The sequence below is a fragment of the Martes martes genome (assembly GCF_963455335.1).
Source record: "Martes martes genome assembly, chromosome: 7".
NCBI lineage: Eukaryota > Metazoa > Chordata > Mammalia > Carnivora > Mustelidae > Martes > Martes martes.
Window position 1 is genome coordinate 60,197,218 of NC_137894.1, and position 27,967 is coordinate 60,225,184.

Here is a 27,967-nt window from a genome sequence, read left to right on the forward strand (position 1 = left end):
ACACACACACCTTTCCCTTGAGGTTAGTATCAACTTTTCTAAATTCAGAAAATATCCTCTTCATTTTTCTACTAGGATTGCACACAATTTATAAGGCAATTAAGTAAAATGCAAACAACTGATGAGTAACTGAGTAAAGTTACTTGCACATTTCCTGAAACTTTCAAATTTGAAATTGTATCAAAATGTTATCAAACCCAAACAAATTAAAAGAGCAAAAAGAATCTTATACATCTTTTTCTTGCATCATTTACATTTTTTCCAATGCCTGTGGTTATTCAGTAATATCCAAATATTTACAGATTCTCTAAGAAACATAAGTCTACCATTTCATTTTAATTTCCTCTATTACTATCTATCAATTTGCTGTCAAATCTCTACTACTATAAAGTAAAAAAACTGCTTTCCTTTCTCAAAGAGGTTTCCCTCCATTTTTTGGATAACGAACATCATACAACAACTGTCTTGTGAATTCTGATCAAAATCTAGAAAAATGGTTGATTGCCAAGAGTACTCTTCAACACGATCTTAATTCAAGAGATCAGTTTCTTTTCTGAACACTGTGAAGGTATCTAGCTCTCACAGCTCCTCTTTAGAGGGCAGGGAGACAAAATATTCTTCCATCTCCTATGCTGGAGGCACCCACGTACCTTTGGTAGTTCCTTTTTCACAATGCTGAGCCATACTTTCCTGCGACGAGCATTAAGCTGCTCAATGGATAAGTGCTTCTTCTTAGTGCCAGGAGGTGGTGCATCATGAGAGAACTTGGCAAAGACTTTGGTCTGGTGGTGGTGGCAACGAGGAGATTCTTCAGAGGAAAGTTCTTCATCCCTTCGCCTTTTTTTCTTTACCTTTTTCAACTTGGCTGCAAAGGAAACAGATACTGAGCACCCTGCATTTCTGCCCTTCCACAGAAGACAGCCACAAACAACCTCATCACTTTAAGACAGTTCAAGGTTCTTTCCTCATTCCACTTGAGGCTGGCAATGTTTATCTCTTTATCAATTCAGGCCCATGAATATTCCAAGAGGAAGATCTTGCTACCTTGGGAAAGAACACTGGATACTCCCTATGTTTACATGAAAGAAAACACCGAATAAAATCTAAAAACTGAATTTCTGTTGAACCCAACAACAGGAAAGGAGATTTCAAAGTACCATAAGCTCAAGTAATGGCCAAGAGGAAGGAAACATTTCTACTTGGCGGCAATGTAAGGAGATTAAAGAGAAATAACAAAGAAAGAAAACAATGCGCTGATAGGACATTACAACCTGTGAAGAGAAAATCATACACAGAATAAAAAACTAATTTGGGGGTGAGAGTGTGGAGGGTAAGAAAATAGAGATAAACTAGCGGATGTGGGAGAAAGGGAAGAAGGCTAAAAAGAATTTCTGAGTAGAGTTCATACCTTCAGGGGCAAAAATCTGCCTTGTACAGATAGTTTAAAACTTTCCCTTCCTACTTCCTTCCTGATTTCCAGATGCTTAGAGCTCAGTAAGGGAGGAAAACACACTTCCTGGCAAACATGCAAACAAACACTGCACAAGATTATCAAGAGGTGATCTATTTAAAAGTTCCACATACAGCAACAATCATGACTTATTCCTAACACTTCAGGTTGCTCTTCATACTTCCCTGTGTGTAACCAACTTCTTCCCCTCCCAGAACAGTTTCAACATTTGGAAGAGTATGTAGAAGAAAAAAGGGATAAACTAACTGGCTTAAACCTCTGGCTAGGAATCCACAGTTCTTATGTCTTTTTAATTCTAGAAAAGATCATAAACCAAATATGAAATAAGGTTAACAATGCTTATTACTTAGGGGAAGACTAGGGTTTTCCAGATAAAGCAAGTTTCTACCACATGGATCACGTTCAAGGTCCAAATGTACTACCAGGCTACACACAACCCTGATACTAAGAATGAGTAAATATGGAAGACAGGGCAGTATGCTCACCTTTAAGTTTCTTTTCCTCCTTGAATTTCTTTTTTTTGGGTCCAAGTAGGTGCCGTTGTTGCTCATAGAAAGGGTCATATGTGGACAGCAGGCCTGCACTGTAGTACTGGTATTGCTGCAACTGAAGCAAAGACAGGGAGGCTTACAGGGGCAGGTCTGAGTTCTAAGCCAGCCTTCACATCATCTTCACTACAAAAACTTGAGCTGGAGAAAAACCAGAGCTCCTAAATATGGTGTTCTTCCCACAAAAAGACCCATAAAGATTTAGTACCTCAAAATGAACTATTTCCTTACTTCAAAACAAAATGGGTTCATCAGCTACATACATGGCAAGTTGCTGAAAATAACTTAAGAAAGGAAAACACTTCATGCTTCTGAATTTCCACCAGAATATTTGCTTGGAAGTGACACATATTTGAGAGATGCAATTAACTGCAGAAGGGGCTCCGCATGAAATTCATCAACAAGAAATAAACCATATTTCTATTACCAATAAGTCCTCCGATTTGGTAAGGTTTTGACACCTGTTATTCTGGCTTTTGGTCTATCTGGATCAGAGAGTCACTAGCTACCCCAATTCTCCTATCTTTCAAGCCTTTTCACTCTTTATATATCCCACTGATAGAGGCTGACAATATTATGGATAATGCCTACGCTGCCAGAATTCTAACATATGAATAATCAATTGTTTTTTCTGTCCAGGGAGAGATTCTTTCAAACACTGCTTTTAAGTTGACCCCCAAGGCGCACATTAATTTTGTCTCACTTATTACCAATGGATAAATATGAATATAAGTGTAAACAGTCCATTCCTTAATCTCTTTCCCAGATTCCAGCCAGTCCAAGAACTGAAACCAGGACAGAAGAGTGACATGGAGCACTATCGCAAGGTCCCCTGTCAATGGTCAAAATTAAATGAGCATTCTTTGAACTATAGGAGTTAAAATCTATGAACTTTCCCATATATATGTTTTACTTCTATTTAAAAAAGACCAGGCAGGGGCGCCTGGGTGGCTCAGTGGGTTAAAGCCTCTGCCTTCGGCTCGGGTCATGATCTCGGGGTCCTGGGATCGAGCCCCGCATCGGGCTCTCTGCTCGGCGGGGAGCCTGCTTCCTCCTCTCTCTCTGCCTGCTTCTCTGCCTACTTGTGATCTCTCTGTCTGTCAAATAAATAAATAAAAAAAAAAAAATAAAAATAAAAAAGACCAGGTATTGCAATCCCTACCAAAATACCAATGCATTTTTTCAAAGAACTAAAAGAAATAGTACTAAGATTTGTACACAACCACAAAAGACCCCAAGTAGCCAAAGCAATCTTGAGAAAGAAAAACAAAGTTGGAAGTATCACAATTCCAGGTTTCAAGATACACCACAAAGCTGTAGTGATCAAACCAGTAGAGTGAATGCACAGAAAGGGACACAGTGATCAGTGGAACAGAACAGAGAACCCAGAGATAAGAGGCACCTGGCTAGCTCAGTTGGTAGACCATGCAACCTGTGATCTCAGTGTTATGAGTGCAAGCCCCATGTTGGACATAGAGCATACTTTAAAAAAAAAATTTTTCCCCCAACAACACAGAATAGAGAACTCAGAAATAAATCCATGCTTATATAGCCAACTAATCTGTTATCAGAGGAGGCAAGAATATAAAATGAGGAAAAGACAGTCTGTTCAATAAATGGTGCTGGGAAAACTGGACAGCCACATGCACAGGAATGAAACTGAACCACTTCTTACCACTACGAACAAAAATAAACTCAAAATGGATTAAAAACTTAAATTTGAGACCTAAAACCATAAAAACCTTAGAAAAGAACAGAGCCAGTAATTTCTGACATCAGCCATGGCAACATCTTTCTAGATATGTCTCGTAAGGCAAAGGAAACAAAAGCAAAAATAAACGATCAGACTACTTCAAAATAAAAAGCTTTTGCACGGTGAAAGAAACCATCAGCAAAACAAAAAGGCAATCCACCGAATGGGAGAAGATATTTGCAAATTATATATCCAATAAGGGGTTAATATCTAAAATATGTGAAGAACTTCTACAACTCAACACCAAAAAACAAACAATATGATTAAAAAAACAGGCAAAGGACCTAAATAGACATTTTCCTGAAAAAAGACATACAGATGGCCAACAGACATATGGAAAGATGCTCAACACCACTAATCAGGAAACTGCAAATCAGCTACGACATATCATCTTACACCTGTCAGAATGGCTAGTATCAAAAACACAAGAAAGAGGTGTTGGTGAGGATGTAGAGAAAAAGGAATCCTCATGCACTGCTGGTGGGAATGCAAATTACTACAGACACTCTCAAAAACAGTATGGAGGTTCCTCAAAAACCTAAAAGTGGAAATATCATATCCAATAATTCCACTACTGGGTATTTACCCAAAGAAAATTAAAAAACTAATTTAAAGAGATACGTGTGGGCGCCTGGGTGGCTCAGTCAGTTAGGCGACTGCCTTCGGCTCAGGTCATGATCCCAGGGTTCTGGGATGGAACCCCACAGCAGGCTCCTTGCTCAGCAGGGGAGCCTGCTTCTCTCTCTGCCTCCCGTTCCCCTTGCTTGTGCTCTGACAAATAAATAAATAAAATGTTAAAAAAAAAAAAAAAAAAAAAAGAAGGGGCGCCTGGGTGGCTCAGTGGGTTGAGCCTCTGCCTTCAGCTCGGGTCATGGTCTCAGGGTCCTGGGATCGAGCCCCACATCAGGCTCCCTCCTCAGCGGGGAGCCTGCTTCTCCCTCTCCCTCTGCCAGCTGCTCTGCCTACTTCTCCACTCTCTCACTCTGTCAAATAAATAAATAAAAATATTAAAAAAAAAAAAAGAAGAGAAAGAGAGAGAGAGAGATACATGCACTCACGTTTACTGCAGCATTATTTACAAGAGCCAAGACACAGAAGCAACCTAAGTGTCCACTGTTTGGTGAACGGATAAAAATGTGGCACGCGTGCATGCACATACACACACACGTATGCATGTATATGAGATCCTGCTATTTGTGACAACCTGGATAGACCTATAGGGTAATATAAGTCAGATTGATGTAAGTCAGTGATATAAGTCAGATTGAAAAATACAAATACCACATGATTTCACTCATATGCAGAATCTAAAAAACAAACAGCAAAATCAGACCTGAAGAGAGAACAAACTGATGGTTGTCAAGAGGGAAGGAGGGTGATGGGGGTTGGGCAAAACGGGAGAAAGGGAGTGGGAAATACAGGTTTCCAGTTATGGAATGAGTAAATTGTGGGAATAAAAGGCCCAGTGCAAGGAATACAGTCAATGATATAACAATAGTGTTGTATGGTGACAAATGGTAGCTACACTTTTGAGCATAATATAATGTACAGAGATGTTAAATCAGTTATGTTGCGTAAGTGAAACTAATATTTTATGTCAACTACACTAAAAAAAAAAAAGACCAAATATTTCAAGCACCAAATGCCTAGCACCGTACTTGAAGAAGGAACTTAAGTAGAAGGAACTGAAGTCAAAGCAGTCAGATACCTTACTACTTATCATTTCTGCAGGTTTATAAACTTCACCACATATACAAACCTATATAACTATATTGGTATAGATATACAGATATGTTTTTTCCCCCTAGAGAGAGAGAGCTCCAGGTGTGGAGGCGGGGTGTGAGAGGGGGACAGAGGGAGAGGAAGAGACAAAATCTTAAACAGGCTCCATGCCCAGTGCAGAGCCTGACCCGGGGCTCAATCTCATAACCCTGTGTTCATGACCTGAGCCAAAAATCAAGAGTCAGATGCTTAACAGACTGAGCCAGCCAGGCGCCCCTAACCTTTAGCATATTATTCAAAGCTTTCTGAACTAGCTTTGGATGTTAACCAATTGTTACAAAGTTTTTAGGTCTTCAAATATGCTATTACTCTTCATGTTCAAAGCACCACACTTCCAACAAAAATCAGAAGGCTTTGGTAACAGTATTCAAGTAGTTGTCACTAAAAACCATCGCCAATCTAATATTAGTAAGAAGAGTTTTTTTCAAGATTGGGACACTTCCAAAGAGCAAGTGCATTAAAAAAGGAACCCCTAGAATTTAAAATTGTGCAGCCACTTTGGAAAACAGCGTGGCAGTTCCTCAAAAAGGATAAGCACAGAGTTATGATATGACCCAGTGATTCCTCTTCTAGGTATATACAAAAGAAAAATGAAAACAAATATGCACACCAAAAACTTGTACACAAATCAACATGGCAGCATTACCTGTAACAGCCAAAAAATGAAAACAACTCACTATTCATAGCTATCATTTCTAAAAGCCCCCAAATAGAAACAATCCAATTAATTCATTAAGTGATACATGGATAGTAAAATGCAGTATGCCTGCACAATGCCATATTATTTTGCAATAAGAAGGAATGAAGTACTGATACAAGCTACAATATGAATGAACCTTGAAAACATGTTAAGTGAGAAGATGGACATAAAGTACCACATGTTGTTCCATTTACATGAAATGTCTAGAACAGGCACATTTATAGCACTAAGTGGCTTCCTAGGGCTGAGGGAAATGGGAGAAAATGAAAGACAAGAGCTAAGTGGAGTGGGGTTTCTTTTTGGAGAAAATATTTCAGAATCATGTAGTGGTGACAGTTACACATCTCTATGACTATACTAAAAACCACCGAAATGTGCACTTTCAAAGGCTATTTTTGGTATGTGAACTATATTTCAATAAAGCTTGTATTAGAATCACCACCACCACCATCTAAAGGTAAAATGATGTGTCTTCAATGAATGTTAAAAACAGGCTAAATTAAGTACACAGCACAAAGGTCTGAGATTTCCACTGAAACTCTCTCTTACCTCCTTATCTTTGCTATACTTATTCTGGTGAAGTTTCTTATACTTGTGCAGCCGCAACATGTTATGAAGTTCTTCTCTGCTGAGGTGGAGTTCTTCCTCCTCTTCTTCTTCTTCATTGTCTTCACTCTGAGAATCTGCCTCACTGGACTCATCACTTAGCAGAATGCTCTGCAAACGGAAGGAAATGGGAATGGAATTTGTCACTATGGGGCAAATCCTTCTATAACCCAAGCATCTTTTCCCAACACAAGAATAAAAACAGCTGGAAGACAGTAACTTCAGTTTTCCCAACTGATGCAGAAAAGAAAAGGATACCAACTGAACCTAGTGGGCATGAATTCAAGAGCGCTAACATATGGAAATGTTATAAACAGCAACAAAGCTGGATTTCACTAAGTACTTACAACTCTATGTAGGATATTTTAGTTGTCAAATACCAAGGCAAAAAACTAAAAAAACAAAAAAATAAAAACACACAAATAACCCACAACCTTTGAGTTTAAAGCAAGCCAGCCATGATAGCCAATACAGAAACAACCCAAAAAATCATGAACTAATTTCGTTATTATCCAGATAATGAAATATTACTTAGCCATAAAAAGGAATGGAGTACTGATATGTGCCACATGAATGAACCTTGAAAACTATGTTAAGCGAAAGAAGCCAGGCACAAAAGGTCACATATTATATAATTCCATTTATATGAAAAATCCAGAATAGGCAAATCCGTAGGGAAAGAAAACAGATTAGTGGCTGCCAGGGGCAATAGGAAGTGACTGCTAATAACCACAGAGTTTCTTTCTGGAGTGATGAAAATGTTCTGGAATTAGTGGTGATGGCTGTACAGAACTTTACTATAATACACACTTTAAAAGGGTTTTACGGCATGTGAATGGTATCTCAATTTTTAAGAATGTGATGGCTAACAAAGATTTCTGCATTGCCAACAGCTTAAAGCCTCACTGATATGAACCAAATTAGGCCTTTATCCATAAACCTTTTAAAGGATCTCATGATTATAATGAAAGAGCACCTTTAAATTACTTTGAGCGTGGCCTTTTACAATAAGCCTTTTAAAGGACCTCATGATTACAGTGAAAAAATGCCTTTAAATTACTTTGAGCTCCTTCACAAGAAAGCAATAAAGAAATAATTCGTTTCAACAGAAGAAATGCCACCCTTAATTCAGCTGGGCCAATGACAGTAATCTTGAAAGAGTGTAAACAAGAGTCTACCATTTCATCGCCTATAAACACTCACAGAAAATATAGAAACACTCTATATTGCCTAAAAATACACACAGAAATTTACCAGGATAAAATACAAATTCTTTAACATGGTGTACAGGGCCCTACACAATCAGGCTCTCTAACCTCATCTTCTACCATTCCCTCTTTCATTGTGCTCCGGCTATACTAGCCTTCTTTCTCCCCCAAACACACTGAGTTGCTTCCTTTCTCAGGAATTTTACAGTTATGTTCCTTTTGGTTGAAATGCTCTTTTCTTTTCTTTTTTTAAAAGATTTTATTTATTTATTTGACAGAGATCACAAGTAGGCAGAGAGAAAGAGGGGGAAGCAGCTCCCCGCCAAGAAGAGAGCCCAATGGTGGGGCCTGATCCCAAGACCCTGAGATCATGACCTGAGCCGAAGGCAGAGGCTTAACCCTCTGAGCCACCCAGGTGCCCCGAAATGCTCTTTTCTTAAACATTCACATAGCTTTGACCATTCAGAAATCAGATGAAATGTTACCTCTTTAAAGAAGCCATTTTATTTATTTGTTTACAGACTTACTCACTGTCTCCCCCCATTTGAATGTAAGCTCTACAGTGCAAGAACCCTGTCTGTGTATAATAGTATCTGGCAGGTAGGATGTACTCAGTCAACATCCCAACAACTCAAGAACTAATGAAAAAGACATTAATAATCCTGATTACAATGTGAGCCAGGGAGGGCAAGGATCTCAATTTTTTTTACTCCTTGCTCTGCACAGTGCTTTATAATAAAAAATGTTTGCTAAAATGAACTTCATTGAGGCCTCTAGATTTTCTCTATAATCTCTTCAAAAAAATCACACCCACAGAAGACTCATGTCTAGAGAAATCTCTGCTAATGTGTCAGAATGAGTCAATAACTTTCCCTTCTATTTGTAATTTTAGTAGGTTATTTGAATTATAAACATTTGCCTTATCTCTTACCTTTAGCCACTTTCTGCTTTTCTTCAACTTAGAGAAGTTATATAAATTCCCTTTGTCAGATTTTGATTCTGTGTAAAGAAACATAAAGAACAACAAAAATGAAAGGAAGACTGCCCCAAAAGAACTGATAGTCCAAACAGGGATCTCACATCACACTGACCTGACTGCAGAACTCCGTTTAGCGAGTATGTGTTTAACATTCCAGAATTGCCTGCTCCAGAAGTTTCTCCAAGCAATGAATTTGGAGGTTCTTCCTTAACTTGAATTAAGGGATCCCCAGACTGGGGCAATAAAGGATTACTGTCATCCAGTCCATCTTCACTCTCATCACTATAAATTGAAGAATAAATCTACAATCACAGCTGACCCACCAAAATACTGTAATTTATGGTTAGCAGATAGAAGAACTTGATCCTTTAAAAAAGATGACTGTGTTCTATTTGAAAGAAGGAAGAAAAAATATCAAACATACCAAAAATCAAAAAATTTAACTTTAACCCTAAAACCAGAAATAATGGGAATCAGAAGGTGGTCAAACATTATATTGGGAATATGTAATCACATACCTAGAAATGTTCCTGTTGAAGATGGCTGATGTTTGTCGCAAGAAATGGTCCAACCGGAGGGCCCTCTCCAAGTACTGAAGATAGAGGGGCTTTGCCAGCTCAGTGCAGCCGCCATCGTCCCCGGCACCCAACTCCGAGGCCATAGAACAAATCTGTCTTCATGCACAAGGCTCTCCGACTTCTCGGCTGCAGAATGAGATTAAGCAGTGAAAGACAGAATACTACTTATTCTCCTTTTATTTGGCCTGCTTGCTATCAATGTGAAGAGAAATCAGACCTTCTAAAACACAAGACAAGAAGACAGCAGTCTGTAGAAAGATCATAATAAAGTTCTTATTAGGCACTTTTTCCTAATGCAAGGGCAGAAGTTAAAAGAATGAGGAGAACCATGAAAATATGGAAATACTGTCATATGTCACAACAAAAAATTGTATTATACTTTTTTGAAAGAGTACCTTAAAATTTACACCCACTTACCTTTTGTCCTACAATGAACAATTATTCACAATTACCTAAATCTACACCACGAGCTCTCCTGTACACCTCCTAGAGGAACACTTGCTCTCAGTTCTCAGCATCACCTTCCAAAGAGCGGCTTCCTTTTTCTTTTTGTATTTACAATTTGTATATATGAATGAGATATTCCATTTACAAGGCAACAGAGATATTGTGAGAGTATTTTACACACTTGCAAACATTCTGTAAAGTGTAAAATACAGAAATGATTTTGAAAACTGAAACAAAGAGAGTGTAAGTAAGAGTGAGAAACAAAGCTACATAGCTTCAGTTATTTTCTTTGCTACCTTATGGTGTTAAAGGAAATCATTAACACCTTTGAGTTATCTTCTCTTTTTACCATAGTTTTTAAAAGTTTCCTATATAATATAATCTTTCTTCTGAAGGATATGTTAAAAATTCTCCTCCAGTTATCTACAGAGTGAACATAATCTCCCCAGGAGGCTTCCTTTCCTTTTTCAGAAATTAACAAGCTAATTCTTAAATTTATATGAAAATGCAAAGAAATCAAAACAGCCAAAATAATTTTAAAAAAGAAGAGCGTTCAGGGTGCCTGGATGGCTCAGTTGGTTAAGTGTCTGCCTTCAGCTCAGGTCATGATCTCAGGGTCCTGGGATCAAGCCTGGAGTCAGGCTTCCCGCTCAGCAGGGAGCCTGTTTCTCTCTCTCCCTTTGACCCCTACTCATGCTCTCTCTCTCTCAAATAAATAAATAAAATCCTAAAAAAAAAAAAAAAAAAAGAAGAGAGTTGAAAAACTTACACTTTCTGATTTCATTTATTTTTTGAAAAGATTTGAGAGTCAGAGTGAGCAAGAGAGAGAGAACACAAACAGGGGAGAGGCAGAGAAGAGAGGGAGAAGCAGGCTCCCCATTGAGCAGGGAGCCTGATGTGGGGCTCCTTCCAAGGACTTCAGAATCATGGCCTGAGCTAATAGCAGACATTTAATCAATTGAGCCATCCAGGTGCCCTCACTTTTTAATTTTAAATCATATTATAAAGCCACAGTAATCAGGTCAGTGTGATAGTGCCATAAGGATAACCACAAAAACCAACAGAACAGACTTGAGAATTCAGAAATAAAACCTTACAGGGGCACCTGGCTGGCTCAGTTGGAAGAGCATATGACTCTTGATCTCATAGTCTTGAATTCAAGTCCCACAGTGGGCATACAGCTGACTTCAAAAAAAGAAAAAGAAAAAAAAAAAAGAATAGCTGGGCTTTAAAAAACAACAACAAAAAAAACAACCATGCCTGGCAGATTAATTAGTTAAACATCTGACACCTGGATTTCAGCTCAGGTCATGATTTCAAGTCATCAGATCAAGCCCCATGTCAGACTCTGTGTTCAGGGCAGTCTGCTTGAGATTCTCTCTCTCCCTCTCTCCCTCTGGCCCCCAACCCCCACCCCTGCTTGTGCTTGCATGCTCTCACTCAAAAATAAATAAATAAATATTTAAAAATAAACAAAGAAAAAACTCTTACACTTAATGGTCAATTTTCAATAAACGTGCCAAGGCAATTCAAAGGAAGAAAAGACAATCTGTTCAATAAATTGTGTTGGACAACTTGATATCCACATACAAAAAGATTAATTTATACTTAAAGAAAAAAACCTTACCTCACACTATGGATAAAAGTTAACTCGAAATGGACGCAGGGACTTAAGTGTAAAACCCCAAACTGCAAAACTTCTCTAAGAAACCATAGGGGAAAAATCTTCATGATCTTGGTTAAGCAGAAAGTCTTTGGATATGGCATTGAAAGCATAATCCATTAAAAAAAAACAACTGAGAAAAAAAAAAAAAAAAACAACTGAGAAATTAGGCCATGAAAATTTTAAACTTTTGTACTTTAAGCAATATCATGAAAAAGATGAAAACAAGCCACAGACTAGAAGAAAATATCTGCAAGTTGTATAACTGTATATCTGACTGTATATCTGATAAAGGACTTGTATACAAATATCTAATTATAAAATAAAAAAAGTCATGGAGATGAGAAGTATAACATAGAGAAAATAGTCAATAATAACATAACAGTAACAGAAGGTGACTATGCTGAGTAGGGAACACTGAGTAATGCACAGAAGTGTCAAATCATTATGTTGTATACCTGAAACTAATAAAACATTGTATATCAACTATACTTCAATTAATATTTAAAAAAAATACTAGGGGCGCCTGGGTGTCTCAGTCAGTTAAGCATCTGCCTTCAGTTCAATCATGATCTCAGGGTCCTGGGATCAAGCCCCATATCGGGCTCCCAGCTCAACAATGAGTCTGCTTCTCCCTCTCCCTCTGTGCCTCCTTCCCACTCCAGCTTGCACTCTCTCTCAAATAAATACATACAATCTTTAAAAAAATAATAATAATAAAAATAAAATTATATCCAACTTTTCTATCTATCCTCTAAAAATGACTTGCCTTCTCTACTTCAGAGAATCTTTTAGGGATAAAATTAAGTATATGTGAAAGGGCTTTGTAAGAAATCCCAGAGTTATTTTCAAACAGTGTATGCTCACATATTCAGAGTTGGGAGGGGTCATAGAGATTATCTAGTCCAACTAGGTCATACTGCAGATGAACAAACTAAAAACCAGGGCGCCTGGGTGGCAGGTGGCTCAGTTGGTTAAGCGACTACCTTCAGCTCAGGTCATGATCCTGGAGTCCTAGGACTGAGTACGGCATAGGGCTCCCTGCTCAGCACAAGTCTGCTTCTCCCTCCTCCCCTCTCTTGTGCTCAGTCTCTCTCACTCCCTCTCAAATAAATAAATAAAATGTTTAAAAAATTTTTTAAAACCCTAAAAACCAGAAAAATTAAATAACTTGTTCATATTCCCTGAGCTTTTACAGAGCCAGGTTTCTTAGTTCCCAAACTGGTGCTTTTTCAATCTCAGCAAACTGTATCCCTAGACAGGTGCTACCTTTTAAGTTGCTCAAGTTTATGCTCTGATGTTGTGAAGAACACAATCCCAAGAGCCAAATATTTTTATTTTAATTTTTATTTTATTTTTAAAAGATTTTATTTATTTGACAGAGAGATATCACAAGTAGGAAGAGAGGCAGGCAGAGAGAGAGGGGAGGAAGCAGGCTCCCCACCAAGCAGAGAGCCTGATGCGGGGCTCGATCTCAGGACCCTGAGATCATCACCTGAGCCGAAGGCAGAGGCTTAAACCACTGAGCCACCCAGGTGCCCCGAGCCCATTATTTTTAAAGCACCAATTCTGCAGAGTAAAGATCACTTAGAATTTTATTTGCATTTTTTGAAATATCTGTCTAGAAACCATTTTTCCTCATTGAGGTGCAGGGTTTTATAAAAGCATCAACTAAGATCTATGTTAAACTGAACAGATTAGTCCTTAGTTCAAGGTCAATAAATGGCTAATATAAGCTGTCAGTAATCACTGTTTAACTGATTTCCTTACAAAGACACTAAAACAGAATAACATGTTAATAGTGGAACAGTCCTGCCTAAAGTTCAATTCAATATTGATGTAAAAATTTAGTCCTGGAATTATTGAAGAGGATACTGGCATAATTTTTAGGTTAAATAGGCAACACATTAATTTGTTTATAGTGTTATGTGCTAGAAGAAAACCCTTTTCGGGACACCTGGGTGGCTCAGTTGATTAAGTAGCTAAACTGTTTTGTTGTTGTTTTTATGGCAGAAAGAGACACAGAGGGGCACCTGTGTGGCTCAGTGGGTTAAAGCCTCTGCCTTCGGCTCAGGGTCCTAGGATCGAGGCCCGCATCGGGCTCTCTGTTCAGCAGGGAGCTTCCTCCTCTCTCTCTGCCTGCTTCTCTGCTTACTTGTGATCTCTGTCTGTCAAATAAATAAATAAAATCTTAAAAAAAAAAACAAAAAAAGAAAGAAGGAGACACAGAGAGAGAGGGAACACAAGCAGGGGGAGCAAGAGGGAGAAGCAGGCTTCCCACTGAGCAGGGAGCCCAATGTGGGCCTTGATCCCAAGACCCTGGGATCGAGCCCCTCATCGGGTTCCCTGATCAGCAGGGAGCCTCTCTCTCCCATTCTCCCTGCTTGTGTTCCCACTCTTGCTGTCTCTCTGTCAAAAAAATAAATAAAATCTTTAAAAAAAAAGGGGGGCAAAATAATCCAAACATTTATCAACTGGTGAATGGATAATACGACATATACCCACAAAAAATATTATCAGCAATAACAAGTAATAAACAGTTGATACATGCAACAACAAGGTTAGGTCTGAAAAACATTATGCTAAGTTAAAAAACAAAAAAAAAAGCCAGGTACAAAAGACCTCATATTATATGATTCCATTTATATGAAATATCCGGAAAAAGAAATCTATAGTCAAGAAGTAGATTAGTGGGGCGCCTGGGTGGCTCAGTGGGTTAAGCCTCAGCCTTCGGCTCAGGTCATGATCCTAGGCTCCTGGCATGGAGCCCCACATCAGGCTCTCTGCTCAGCAGGGAGCCTGCTTCTCCCTCTCTCTCTGTCTGCCTCTCTGCCTACTTCTGTCTACTTGTGATTTCTCTCTTTCTCTGTGTCAAATAAATAAATAAATAATCTTTTAAAAGAAAGAAAGAAAGAAAGAAAGAAAGAAAGAAAGAAAGAAAGAAAGAAGGAAGTAGATTAGTGGTTGGCTGGATGTATAGAGGGGACCTGATTGTAAAAGGATATGAGACATCTCTTTTAGGAAAGTTGGAAATGTTCTAAATACACTCTGTATTGATGGTTGTATGAGTCTGTAAGTTTGTTTAAAAATCACTGAATTAGGGGCGCCTGGGTAGCTCAGTAGGTTAAAGCCTCTGCCTTCGGCTTGGGTCATGATCCCAGGGTCATGGGATCAAGTCCCGCATCGGGCTCTCTGTTCAGCAGGGAGCCTGCTTCCTCCTCTCTCTGCCTGCCTCTCTGCCTACCTGTGATCTCTGTCAAATAAATAAATAAAATTAAAAAAAAATCACTGAATTATACATACAAATGAGGTAAATTTCATGAATTTAAAATAGCAGTCTTTAGTAACAGTTAAAGAGAAAAGAATGTAAAAGATTTTTTTTTTTTTTTTTTTTTTTTTTTTTTTTTTAATTTGACAGAGAGAGGGATCACAAGTAGACAGGCAGGCAGAGAGAGAGAGGAGGAAGCAGGCTCCCCGCTGAGCAGAGAGCCCAATGCGGGGCTCGATCCCAGGACCCTGAGATCATGACCCGAGCTGAAGGCAGAGGCTTAACCCACTGAGCCACCCAGGCGCCCCGTAAAAGATTTTTTTTAAGACTTCGACAGGTTCTACTTTTCAGTGTAAGACCTAACATGCACCCATTCCAAAAGATTTCAAAGAAACACAGTTTTGAAAATACAGCAAAATTCTCTGAGAGTACACATAATTCATCTGAATATACATACATATAAATTAAAGCATATAAAATTGCTGCTTGGCTCCCTCCTAAATGTTTCACTCAAAAATAACTGATCTTGGGTACCTGGGCGGCTCAGTCAGTTGGGTGTCTGCCTTCAGCTCAGGTCAGGATCCCAGAGGCCTGATCCAGCTCTGCATCAAGACCCTGGGATGGAGCCCCTCATCGGGCTCCCTTCTCAGAAGGAAGCCTACTTTTCCTTTTCCCACTCCCCCTGCTGTGTTCCCTCTCACGCTATCTCAGTCAAATAAATAAAATCTTAAAAAAATAAAAAATAATTGATCTCATGTACTTATTTTGGCTGATAATGAAAATGGTCCTAATTAAGAAGGTATGAAGACATAACTACAAAGTAATACTGAGTGATTAAATGAAAAACTAGTTTCAAAAAACAATTCCTCAATAACTAAGCTGTATATGAACATGAACCCAGAACCAATTTGTCCAGGAAAGATCACAGTTATTTCTACAGTCTTAACAATGCTCAATATGTGCCCCCATGTGACTCCAGTACGCATCAATCCTGCAGTCTGATTCTTCCAGAATCACTTTGTAGCATATCACCACTGATGTCTGAAATGGCAAGCATGATGTACTCCCTTATTTCTATAAGGCTAAAGAGAGGAGGTTACTTCAAGTATGAAGTTTCTGACATAGCTCCACAAGTAGTCTTATGATGATACCTGGAGAATAAAGGAATATATACATTTTTAAAGATTTTTTTAAAAGATTTTATTTATTGACAGAGATCACAAGTAGGCAGAGAGGCAGGCAGAGAGAGCGGGGGAAGCAGGCTCCCCGCTGAGCAGAGAGCCCAACACGGGGCTCGATCCCAGGACCCTGAGATCACGACCTGAGCTAAAGGCAGAGGCTTAACCCACTGAGCCACCCAGGCGCCCCATAAAGGAATATTTTAATGAAGTGTTCAATTAGATTCCTTTCACTGTGGTAAAATATACATAAAATTTACCATTTCAATCATTTCAAGTGTACAGTTCAGTGGCATTAAGCACATTCACATAGTCACGCCAACCACCCATCACCACCATCCTCAATTATTTTTTTAATCACCTTTAAAACTGGTGGCTTCTCTATCCAACCCAGTTGCCTTGGCCAGTCTGTTAAAAACTGCTTCTCTGGGGGCGCCTGGGTGGCTCAGTGGGTTAAGCCGCTGCCTTCAGCTCAGGTCATGATCTCAGGGTCCTGGGATCGAGTCCCACATCGGGCTCTCTGCTCAGCAGGGAGCCTGCTTCCCTCTCTCCCTTTCTCTCTGCCTGCCTCTCTATCTACTCTGATCTCTCTCTGTCAAATAAATAAATAAAATCTTTAAAAAAAAAAAAAACTGCTTCTCTGGGGCACTGACTGGCTTCATGAGTAGAGCACAAGACTCTTGATCTCAGAGTTGTTGGGTATAGAGTTTACTTAAAATCTCTACATGTTGGGTGTAGAGATTACTTAAAACTAAAATCTTAACAACAACAAAAAGCTGAAAAACTGATTTCTCTAATAACCTGTACTTTCATCTCCTACATTTGTCTTTCTCTCATTCTCCACAAGGAAACGACAGGGCTGTGCTAATCTGACCCACCAGCTGTTATCCAACTTCAACAGAGCACATGACTTTCTCAAAAACTCTTTTACCCACCTCTTATTAATAGTTTCTCATTCTCTACAAAGATTATTTCAAACAATTCTCCCTCCTCCTCAAAAATCTGAACTCATTCCCCCTCATCTTGAAGGGCTTGAGGAGGAGCAAATCTCCCCATTCTTTTCTATTCTACTGTAGTTCCCTCTTTTTTCCTCTTACTCTTCATGGTATTTGAGTCACAAATACAAGTAGATTTTTATCACTCTACATTTTCAACTCTTCCATCAAGGTGATTCTACATCCTGGTGCAAAGACAGGACTATTTCATTATGTCATCAACTGTGGGCCAGCCCCACACAGTCACATTTTAAAATACATAAGTTATATATGAATTATTTTATTTTTTTCCCCAATATATTACAATTGGGGCACATACTGCTTTTTAAATTTAAATATACATATAAGTGTATACATATTTATGTATAAAATATTACCTCTAGGGGCGCCTGGGTGGCTCAGTGGGTCAAAGCCTCTGCCTCTGGCTCAGGTCATGATCCCAGGGTCCTGGGATCGAGCCCCACATCGGGCTCTCTGCCCGGCAGGGAGCCTGCTTCCTCCTCTCTCTCTGCCTGCCTCTCTGCTTACTTGTGATCTCTGTCTGTCAAATAAATAAATAAAATCTTTAAAAAAAAAGTACTTAATAAAAAATATATTACCTATAGATTTCATTTCGGGATAGAAAACACTATAAAATATCTTTTTAAAAAAGGGAGAATTGGGGGCACCTGGGTGGCTCAGATGGTTAAGTGTCTTCCTTCAGTGTAGGTTGTGATCTCCAGGTCTTGGGATCAAGCTCCCCATTGGGTTTCCTGCTCAGGGGAAAGTCTGCTTCTCCCTTTCCCTCTGCTCCTCCCCTGTTCAAGCTCTCTTTCTCTCTCTCTCCAATGAATAAACAAAGTCTTAAAAAATAATAATAATAATAATAATAAAGGGAGAGTTGGGTCTGAAAAGGCTGAGAGAACCACTTTGTCTGATAAAGCACTATTTACCAAAATGTACAAACACAAGTCAAAATTGTTGACTGACACTTGCTTCTGGATACTCTCCATGTCTTTGACAACTTCTTGGACTATTTCTTCTTTACCTCCTTCATGGAACTTTCTTTATTCTAAATGTGGAGTCCACCAAAATTCTGTCATCCATCCTTACCCCTTAGTAAACCTCATCTCCTACCAACTTGGATTAATACCGCTGTATGGCGGACCTTCTGGCCTCCACTTAACAAAGTATATAATCTATATTTCTAGATGCTTGTTGGATATTCCACCCATGACATACAACTGATCGCTTCAAACGCAAAACCTCTCATCTGCCCCTATAGCAGCTAGTTCATCTATCTTTCCTATTTATACAACAGTTGTTATTCAGACTCAAAATCTATGAATCAGTTTTTACATTCTTCTCTACTTCTCTCTTTACACCTAACCAGTCTCAATGTCTAGTTAATTCTTTTTTAGGGATGATGTCTAGAAGCTGTCCTTCTCTTATCATTAATGTTTTCACTTAGGTTCTTGTCATCTCATCCCTAGACTACCGCTTCCTCATTTGGCTTCCCACCTCTAGGTTCTTCTCACTTCAATCCATCCTTGTAGCTACTGTCAGATCAGTATTCCCAAAACATCACTCTGATTATGTTGTTATCCCTTAACTGCTTTCCAATTTGCTTCCAAAATTCAATAAAGTCTAAATTCCTCTGCCTGGGGGAAAAAAATTCCTCTGCCTGAAATTCAAAGACCTTTATCATCTGGCTCCAAGTTACCTTTCCAATTTAATCTTTTACTATCTCCCTACACTCCAAACAAATTAAGAATACCCTGAATATGTTTCTTAACTTCCTGTCAGACCCGTCCTAATCTTCGAGTGAAGAGCTCTTTAACATTCATCTGACCACAGGGTCACAGCCAATTTCAAAGGATGGAAGGACTATTAATATATGTGTTAGAGCAATTCACCACTGATTAGCCTGGTCCATACACTGAACTCTAGCTCTTTAAATCCAGTTATCCTCAACTGGACTTTGATCATACTTCAGTGTTCCTGATTACAGTTTGATACCCATGGCAAAGTGTCTGCTTCTGAATCACACTCACACACATTATATTTTCCTACCTGTGTCCACGTGTGATCCTGGACTGATTGCTTTGCACTCTCTAGTTACAGCTATGTCTTTATGGAAGCTATCTTGCCCTTGCCCTATGAATAATGTTTCTGCAGGAAGTCTTACCAAGTTAAACCAAAATCCTTCAAAGACAAAATGAAACACCTCATTCCAGGAAATACTTTTAGATTATTCCCAGTAAGACTATTCTCTCTCTTCTCTTATACATGGTTATTTATAGAAAGTCTGGCACCTACATGATCTTACAGTCTACTTATTGTATACATGCATGCCTTATCTTCTTTACTAACTACATTATTTGAGCAGAGTCCCTATATCTCATGAATCTACTTGGTTCTGATATTTACAAATGACCATATTTTTTTGTAAAGATTTTATTTATTTATTTGACAGACAGAGATCACAAGTAGGCAGAGAGGCAGGCAGGGGGGGGGGAGCAGGCTCCCTGCTGAAGCAGAGAGCCCGATGCAGGACTTGATCCTAGGACCCTGGGATCATGACCTGAGCCGAAAGCAGAGGCTTTAACCCACTGAACCACCCAGGTGCCCTACTAATGACCATATTAATTTGCTTTTTTATGCATAGTGTCAAAGGTCATGGCTACAGAACTCTAGTTCTAATGCTACATCCTACATAAAGACAATCTATGGTCCAGGACCATAAATAGGGCTCTACTTCTATACTGGATACATGATTTGGGGATGAAAGAAAAAATGAAAAGATACTAAACTCAGGTAACACAAAGTCAAGCAGAATGGGTTCAATTATTCATTATCCATACTTACTGAACAAGAGAGTGCATGTACTGAAAATCTTTAGGGCAATCCTACATAAAAACTGTCTATCAGACAAGCTTTAGATAAATACTGGGAGGTAAGAGGAGATCCAAGTGTTACTTCTAGATAAGAATCTGAACACACCTGCACCAACTGCCAATTCTTACCCAAGGATAGGATTTTCATCTTACTCCAAATGAAAAGCCTAATAAAAATAATTAAAATTACTTGGAGAGAAAGCCACCCTATCTCTGGATGGAGTTAAGCTAGGAAGTACTGTTCAAATGGTAGCCTAATCTAACAGTTTTTGGCTTGGTTTAAAAAAAAATTTTTTTTTTAATTTTTAAATAGAGAGGGATGACTTTTAATATTTTTTCCTGTAACAGCAATGGTAAGAAGGTATAATGACCACCTCATAATGTACTAGAATTACAATGATGGCCATTAACAAGTATTTGTCCTAAAACCTACACATTTAAATTTTCTATACTTAACTCTATTTTCATCTCTGATTTCTCTTTATAGACACTGCCCAAAATTGTTTTCATACCAACCATTTATAGAAGCATTTCCCAAAGTTTACTTCTCTGAATACTAGATCAAGATATTAGCAAATGTCCATTAATATTAAAAAATATTAAAGGCCATTAACATTAGGCCTAAGAATTTGTAGTCTTCAATATGCTAATGTACTCAGAGTCTCTCTCCAAGAGGAATCCAGACTTATCTGACCATTTTTTGGGCAAAGTACCTACCAAAATAGCTCAGAGAAGACCAGATGGGGCTATCAATGATTCAGTCAAATACCTAAAAAGAGTTCAATTATATATACCTTTAAGAAATAATTCTTAGGGGTGCCTGGGTGGCTCAGTGGGTTAAAGCCTCTGCCTTCAGCTCGGGTCATGATCCCGGGGTCCTGGGATCGAGCCCCGCATCGGGCTCTCTGCTCTGCGGGGAGCCTGCTTGCCTTCCTCTCTCTCTGCCTACCTCTCTGCCTACTTGTGATCTCTGTCTGTCAAATGAATAAATGGAATCTTTAAAAAAAAAAAAAAAAAAAAGAAATAATTCTTAAACTTACCGAGACTAATACAGAAAAGGCCGAATGAAGGTATAGCTCTTACAAAACAAACTACATAGCTTTTTTTAAAATGCACTTAAAAAAAAAAAGATTTTATTTATTTATTTGGGCGGGGAGAGTGAGCATAAACAGGGGGGAGGGGCCGGGGTAGAGGGAAAAGCAGGCTCCCTGCTGAGCAGAGAGCCAATGCAGGGCTAGATCCCAGCACCCCAGACATGAGTCCAAGGCTTAACTGACTGAGCCACCCAGGTGCCCCCCAACTACATAGCTTGAAAGCATTTGCAGGACTAAAGATAGCCTGTAGGAGGTTATGGGCTCTAGGCTTATACAAAAGGCTATAAACATTAAAGGAACAAAATAACTGAATTTCTCACCTCTGCTCTCCTGTAACTCACTCTGTAGCCCAAACCCGTTATGACTGAATGTGATCTACTGAATCAGATCAACAGGTTACACTGATAATTTGCAGGACTATAGCACAAATAGCAGGACCAGGCCAAATAAATGCACTTCGTATTCTAATACATGGAAATAAGACCAAAGAGAATTGAACTGTAAATTTTCACATGAACACCAAAGTAACATTTCATTCCCTCAGCCACTCAATTGCTGAACTCTTAAGCACAGTGCAGACAGGTATTTCCTTCAGAGGATTCAGTTTAATAGAGGAGGTAAGACTCAAATAACAATAAAAAGCACACTTGGGAAGTCACTTAAAAGACAGAAAGATAAAGTGCCCTGGGAATTCAGGAAAAAATGAATATTTATGAGTCTATGTTAAATGTCATATAACAAATCAGTCAATCCTACAATCTACATTAGTTATAAATATCTACATCTTTGATGAGGAAACAGCAGGTGGAAGATCCTTTTATGTATTTGTGACCCAAAGAACAGAAAACATGTAGTCTGATGACCATATAAAATTTAATGTTTCCAACTTCCCACCAAAAAAAAAAAAAAGAAAAAGGAAAAAAACCCAAGCCAAATGGCTCCACTGGTGAATTTTATCAAACATTTAAAGTAGAATTAATACCAATCCTTCACAAACTTCCTGATCACAGGAGAAAGAACAACTGCCACATCATTCTTTGTGGCTGGCATTACCCTGATTCCAAAGCCACCCAAAGACATCACAAGAAAACTACAGGCTAATATCCTTACGGAAACAAAAATCCTCAATAAAATATTAACAACTAAATCCAGCAACATACAAAAAGATTTACACGCCATTAACAAGCAGAATTTATCCTAGGAATGGAAGGTTTATAGAACATCTGCAAATCAATCAACGTACTATAGTACATTAACAGAACAAAGGATGAAAACTACTTGAGCACATCTCAATTAATACAGAAAAAACGACCTGACAGAAGGCAGTACCATTTCAAAATAAAAGCGCTCAACAAACTAGAAGTAGAAGGGAACTCCCTCAATTTGATAGAGTGATTACAAAACACTCAAAACATCTTCCAATGGTGAAAGATAGAATGCTACCCCCCTTAAAATGAGGAATAAGATAAGGTTGTCTACTTTTATAACTCATATTCAAAACTGTACTTAAAGTTCTAACCACAGCAACCAGGAAAACAAAACAAAACAAATTAAAATAAACATCACCCAAATTGGAAAGAAGTAAAACTATTATTTATAGATTCTTATAGACAGATAATCCTAAGGAATGCACTAAAAAATTATAGTAACTAACAAACAAGTTCAGTAATCTTGCAGATTATAGGACCAATGTTCAAAAATCAATAATATTTCTATATACTACCAATGAACAATCTGAAAATGAAAATAATTCCATTTACATCAACATCAAAAGGAATAAAATATGAAAAAGGAAGGAAGGAAGGAAAAGAAAGGGAGGGAAGGAGGGATACGAACTCTGGAATAAATTTAATCAAAGAACTGCAAGACTTGTATATATATACTGAAAACAAGACATTATTGAAAAAAATTAAAGAACTACACAAATGAGAAAACATTCTATGGTTCTTGGATCAAATGATTTAATATTCTGAAGATGGTAATGATATATAGAATAAATGTAACACCTATCATAACTAAAGCTGGCTTTTTTGCAGTAATGGACAAGCTAATCCTAAAAATTCGTTTAGAAAGGCAAGGGCCATAAGAGAGCCAAAACAATCTTGACAATGAAGAATAAAGCTGGAGGACTCAAACTCCCACTTTCAAAACTTATTACATAGCTGCAGCAGTTAAGATGTGTGCTAGGACATAAGGCTAGACATATAGATCAATGGAACAGAATTCAGAGTCCAAACAATAAACCCTTACCTTTAGAGTCAACCCATTACCAACAAGCCTGTCAAGATAATTCAATGGTGAATGAACAGCCTTTTCAGTAACTGGTACTGTGACAATTAGATAGTCACATGCAAAAAAATGAACTTGGATCTCTTCTTTATACACAAAAATTAACCCTAAAGAGATCACAGACATAAATTTAAGAGCTAAAACTATAAAACCTGTATTAGAAAACAGAGGTAAGTCTTCATGACCTCAAATAAGGTAATGGTTTCTCAGATATCATACCACTTACAAAACAACAAAAGGTAAAATAGATATATTAGACTTCATCAAAATTAACTTTAGTGCTATAAGCAAAGCTATCAAGAAACTGAAATTCAACAATTGGGGAAAGATTTCCAAATCATGTATCTGATAAGGGACTGATATCCCAAATGTATTTTTTAAAAACTCTTGAAACTCAGTAATAAAATGGCAAAGAACCTTATTTTTAAATCGCCAAAGAATGTGAATAAACATTTCTCCAGAGGAGATATACCAATGGCTAATAAGCACATGAAAAGAAGCTTTAACATCATTAGTCACAGGGAAATGTAAATCACACACACAGTGAGATAATACTTAGCACCTACTAGTATGGATTTTAAGAAAGATCAAAACAGCTGACAAGGATGTGGAGAAACTGGAATCCTCCTATACTGCAGGAGGCAATGTAAAATGGTGTAGCTATTTTGGAAAAGTCCAGCAGTTCCTCAAAAGGTTAAACATAAAGTTACCATATGTAACTTCTGGGTATACCCAACACAAATGGAAACATAAGTCCACAATAAAACTTAGACATGAATCTTCATAGCAACATTCACAATAGCCAAAAGGTGGAAACAACCTACATGTCCATCAAGTGACAAATGGATAAAATACGATATATCCACCTAATGGAATATTTCTTGGCAACTGAATGGGAACGAAATACTGATTGATGTTATGACATGGATGAACCCTGAAAACATTATGCTACATAAATAAGCTACTCAACCAAGGCCTCATATTTTAAGATACCATTTATAAGAAATAACCAGAAAGGGGTGCCTGGATGGCTCAGCAGGTTAAGCCTCTGCCTTCGGCTCAAGTCATTATCCCAGGGTTCTGGGATCGAGCCCCATATCGGGCTCTGTGCTCTTCCCCCCACCCCACCTGCCTCTCTGCCTACTTGTGATCTCTCTCTCTGTCAAATAAATAAATAAAATCTTTTTAAAATAAATAAATAAATTACCAGAAAAAGGCAACTCCGGAGATCAGTGGTTGCATGGGGGAGAGGGGTTGCAGACTGTGGCACTACAGCAGTGGCAGCATGGGAAGTAACCGCTAATGGGTAGGGGTTCCTTTTGGGCTGGTGTAAATGTTTTAAACTTAAACTGGCTGGCGTAACTCTATGACTATAACTAAAGACATGAATATATTAAAACCATACATACTTTATTTATATTTCATTTTTTTATTTGAGAGAGAGCGAGCAAGCACAAGCGGGGGTGGGGGGTTGGCAGTGAGGGGGGGTGGCAGTCAGTGGGAGAGGGAGAAGCAGGCTCCCCTGTTGAGCAGGCCTCAGAGGCCAGGTAGGTGGGCCTAGATCCCTAGACCCTGGGATCAGGACCTGAGCCAAGGACAGACACTTAAGGGACTGAGCCACCAGGCGCCCCACCCATATATAATCTATGTGGGTGAATTTTACAGACTGGGAATAACATCTCAATAAACATGTTAAAAATGTATTATTTCTGCACAGGACAAAATAATACAGATAAAAACTAAATGATAAATTGTGAAAAAAATTTACAACAGTTTACCAATTTAAATGTCATACAGAGGGTTCTTATAAAATTTTGAGTAATTTAAGACCTCTAAGAACACAGAACCCATCCAAAAATTTTGTTTAAAGAGACTGTTACTATTATGCTAAATGACTGAATTTAAATAAAAAAGTGAAAAGTGACAGTTATGCTAATTAACAGAATTAAAATTTTTTTTAATTTAAAAAATTTTGTTACTATTATCCCATTTGTGGATGAGGAACCATGTTATTTACACATTTTAAGTAACTTTTATTTAATAGGGATTGTGGATTTGAATATAGATAATCTGAACCCCAAACCCTCATCATTTTTTTTTTAAGATTTTATTTATTCATCTTTAGAGAAAGCAAGAGAGATCACAAACGGAGAGGCAGAGGGAGAAGCTGAATTGCCACTCAGTGGAGAGCCCGATGCGGGGCTCAATCCCAGGACCATGTACTGCATGTAATTTTTTCAAATGAAAAATTATGAAGGTTGGGGTACCTAGGTGGCTCAGTCATTAAACATCTGCCTTCAGATCACGGGGACCGAGCCCAGCATCGGTATCCCTGCTCAGTGGAAGTCGGCTTCTCCTGTTCCCACTTCCCCTGTTTGTGTTCCCTCTCTAGCTGGCTGTCTGTTAAATAGATAAAAATCTCCAAAAAAAAAAGAAAAGAAAAAAGAAAAATTATGACGATTTTTAAATTGAGGGGTGCCTCAGTGGCTCAGTGGGTTATTCCTCTGCCTTTGGCTCAGGTCATGATCCTAGGGTCCTGCGATCGAGCCCCACATCAGGCTCTCTGTTTGGCAGGGAGCCTGCTTCCCCCCCCTCTCTGCCTGCCTCTCTGCCTACTTGTGACCTCTATCAAATAAATAAATAAAATCTTAAAAAGAAAAAAAGATTTTTAACTTATATGTTGAAACAAATACTAATACATAGTTTGATGAGTTTTGACATATGCATACATAAACCTAATTAATATCCCTATCAAGATACGTAAGAATAGCAAATTACCCCAGAAAGTTCTCTCAGGCTTCCATTTCCACCCAGTCAACTGCTCCAACCCTCGAGGCAATCACTATTCTGATTTCCAGCACCACAAATGAACTAATTTCTAGTATGCTCTAGAAATTTAGAAAAAGGGAATCATATTGCACATATGCTTTTGTTTGGATTCTTTTTCTTTTTTTTTTAAGATTTTATTTTTTTATTTGACAGAGAGAGAGAGAGAGAGACAGCAAGAGAGGGAACACAAGCAGAAGGAGTACGAGAAGGAGAAACAGGCTTCCAGCAGGGAGCCGGATGCGGGGCTCGATCCCAGGACCCTGGAATCAGGAACTGAGCCGAAGGCAGACGCTTAATGACTGAGCCACCCAGACACCCCCTGGATTCTTGTCTGAGATTCATCCATGTTACTGCATACATCAGGAATTCACTACTTTTTGTTGCTGAATCAGATTCCATCATAAGAATGAATATAACCACAGTTTATTTGTTCACCTATTGATGGATATTTGGGTTTTCAATTCACTTTGGGTAAATTCCTGGTAATGGAACTGCTAGGCCATAGAAAGATACACGTTTAACCTTATACCACAAACCACCAAACAATTTCCCAAAAACGGTTCTAATATTTTACATTCCCACCAACAATGAAAAACAGTTCTAGTTGCTTCTCAACTTTGCCAACACCTGGCGTTACAACGGTGTCTCATTGGGATTCTAATTTGTACAACCCTGATGACTGATGACCTTTTCACATGCTTATTGGCCATTTATATAAATTCCCTTATGAAATATCTGTTAAAGTGTTGTTTTTTTTTTTACCACATTTGAAAAAGCTGTAATCTTGTTACAATTGAGCTACAGAAGTCTTTTTTATAGATATAATTCGTTTGTCAGACATATGTGTTACTATTATTACATGTTCATGGACTGGAATATTATTATTAAGATGTTAATTCTCTCCTATATATCCTCTCTTATCTACAGATTTCAAATCCAGTCCCAGAAGGGTTCTTTGAAGAAACTGACATGCTCAGCCTAAAATTTATATGGAAGAGCAAAATAGTTCAAACAAGTCTGAAAAAGATGAGCGAAACTGGGAGTTCACACTATCTGATTACAAGACTTGATAAAAGTTACAGTAATTGAGATGGTATACTGCACTGGCCTAAGGACAGACAAACCAATGGTACAAAACAGAGTCCAGAAAAAAGACCCACACTTAACATGGTCACATTGATTCTTTTTTAATTTTTTTTAAAGGTTTTATTTATTTGACAGAGAGAGACACAGCAAGAGAGGGAACATAAGCAGGAGGAGTGGGAGAGGGAAAAGCAGGCTTCCTGCTGAGCAGGGAGCCCAATGTGGGGCTTGATCCCAGGACCCTGCGATCACAACCAGAACAGAAAGCAGATGCTTAACAACTGAGCCACCCAGGCGCCCCCAGTCACACTGATTCTTGAGAAACAATCTAACAGGGAAAGAAAAATTTTTCCAAGACATGGTGTTGAAACAACTGGAAACCCATATCTGGGGACTTGGGGGAGTGAACATCAAACTCCTACCATATACAAAAATAGGGGCGCCTGGGTGGCTCAGTGCGTTAAAGCCTCTGCCTTCAGCTCAGGTCATGATCTCAGGGTCCTGGGATCGAGCCCCGTGTCGAGCTCTCTGCTCAGCAGGGAGCCTGCTTCCTCCTCTCTCTCTGCCTGCCTCTCTGCCTACTTGTGACCTACCATATACAAAAATGAATGTATACCATA

General features: G+C 38.5%; 1 protein-coding gene across 1 annotated transcript in view; it reads right to left on the bottom strand.

Annotated features, from left to right (window-relative positions):
- INO80 (INO80 complex ATPase subunit) overlaps positions 1-27,967 on the bottom strand; it is a 135,479-nt gene that overhangs the window by 93,664 nt on the left and 13,848 nt on the right. The window contains exons 2-7 of the mRNA XM_080807448.1: positions 9,566-9,751; positions 9,160-9,329; positions 9,000-9,067; positions 6,804-6,971; positions 1,957-2,077; positions 651-865 (exon numbers count right to left, since the gene is read on the bottom strand). Of these exons, the coding sequence (XP_080663574.1) occupies positions 651-865; positions 1,957-2,077; positions 6,804-6,971; positions 9,000-9,067; positions 9,160-9,329; positions 9,566-9,708 (885 nt within the window). The 5' untranslated portion in view covers positions 9,709-9,751. The remainder of the gene's footprint in view (positions 1-650; positions 866-1,956; positions 2,078-6,803; positions 6,972-8,999; positions 9,068-9,159; positions 9,330-9,565; positions 9,752-27,967) is intronic.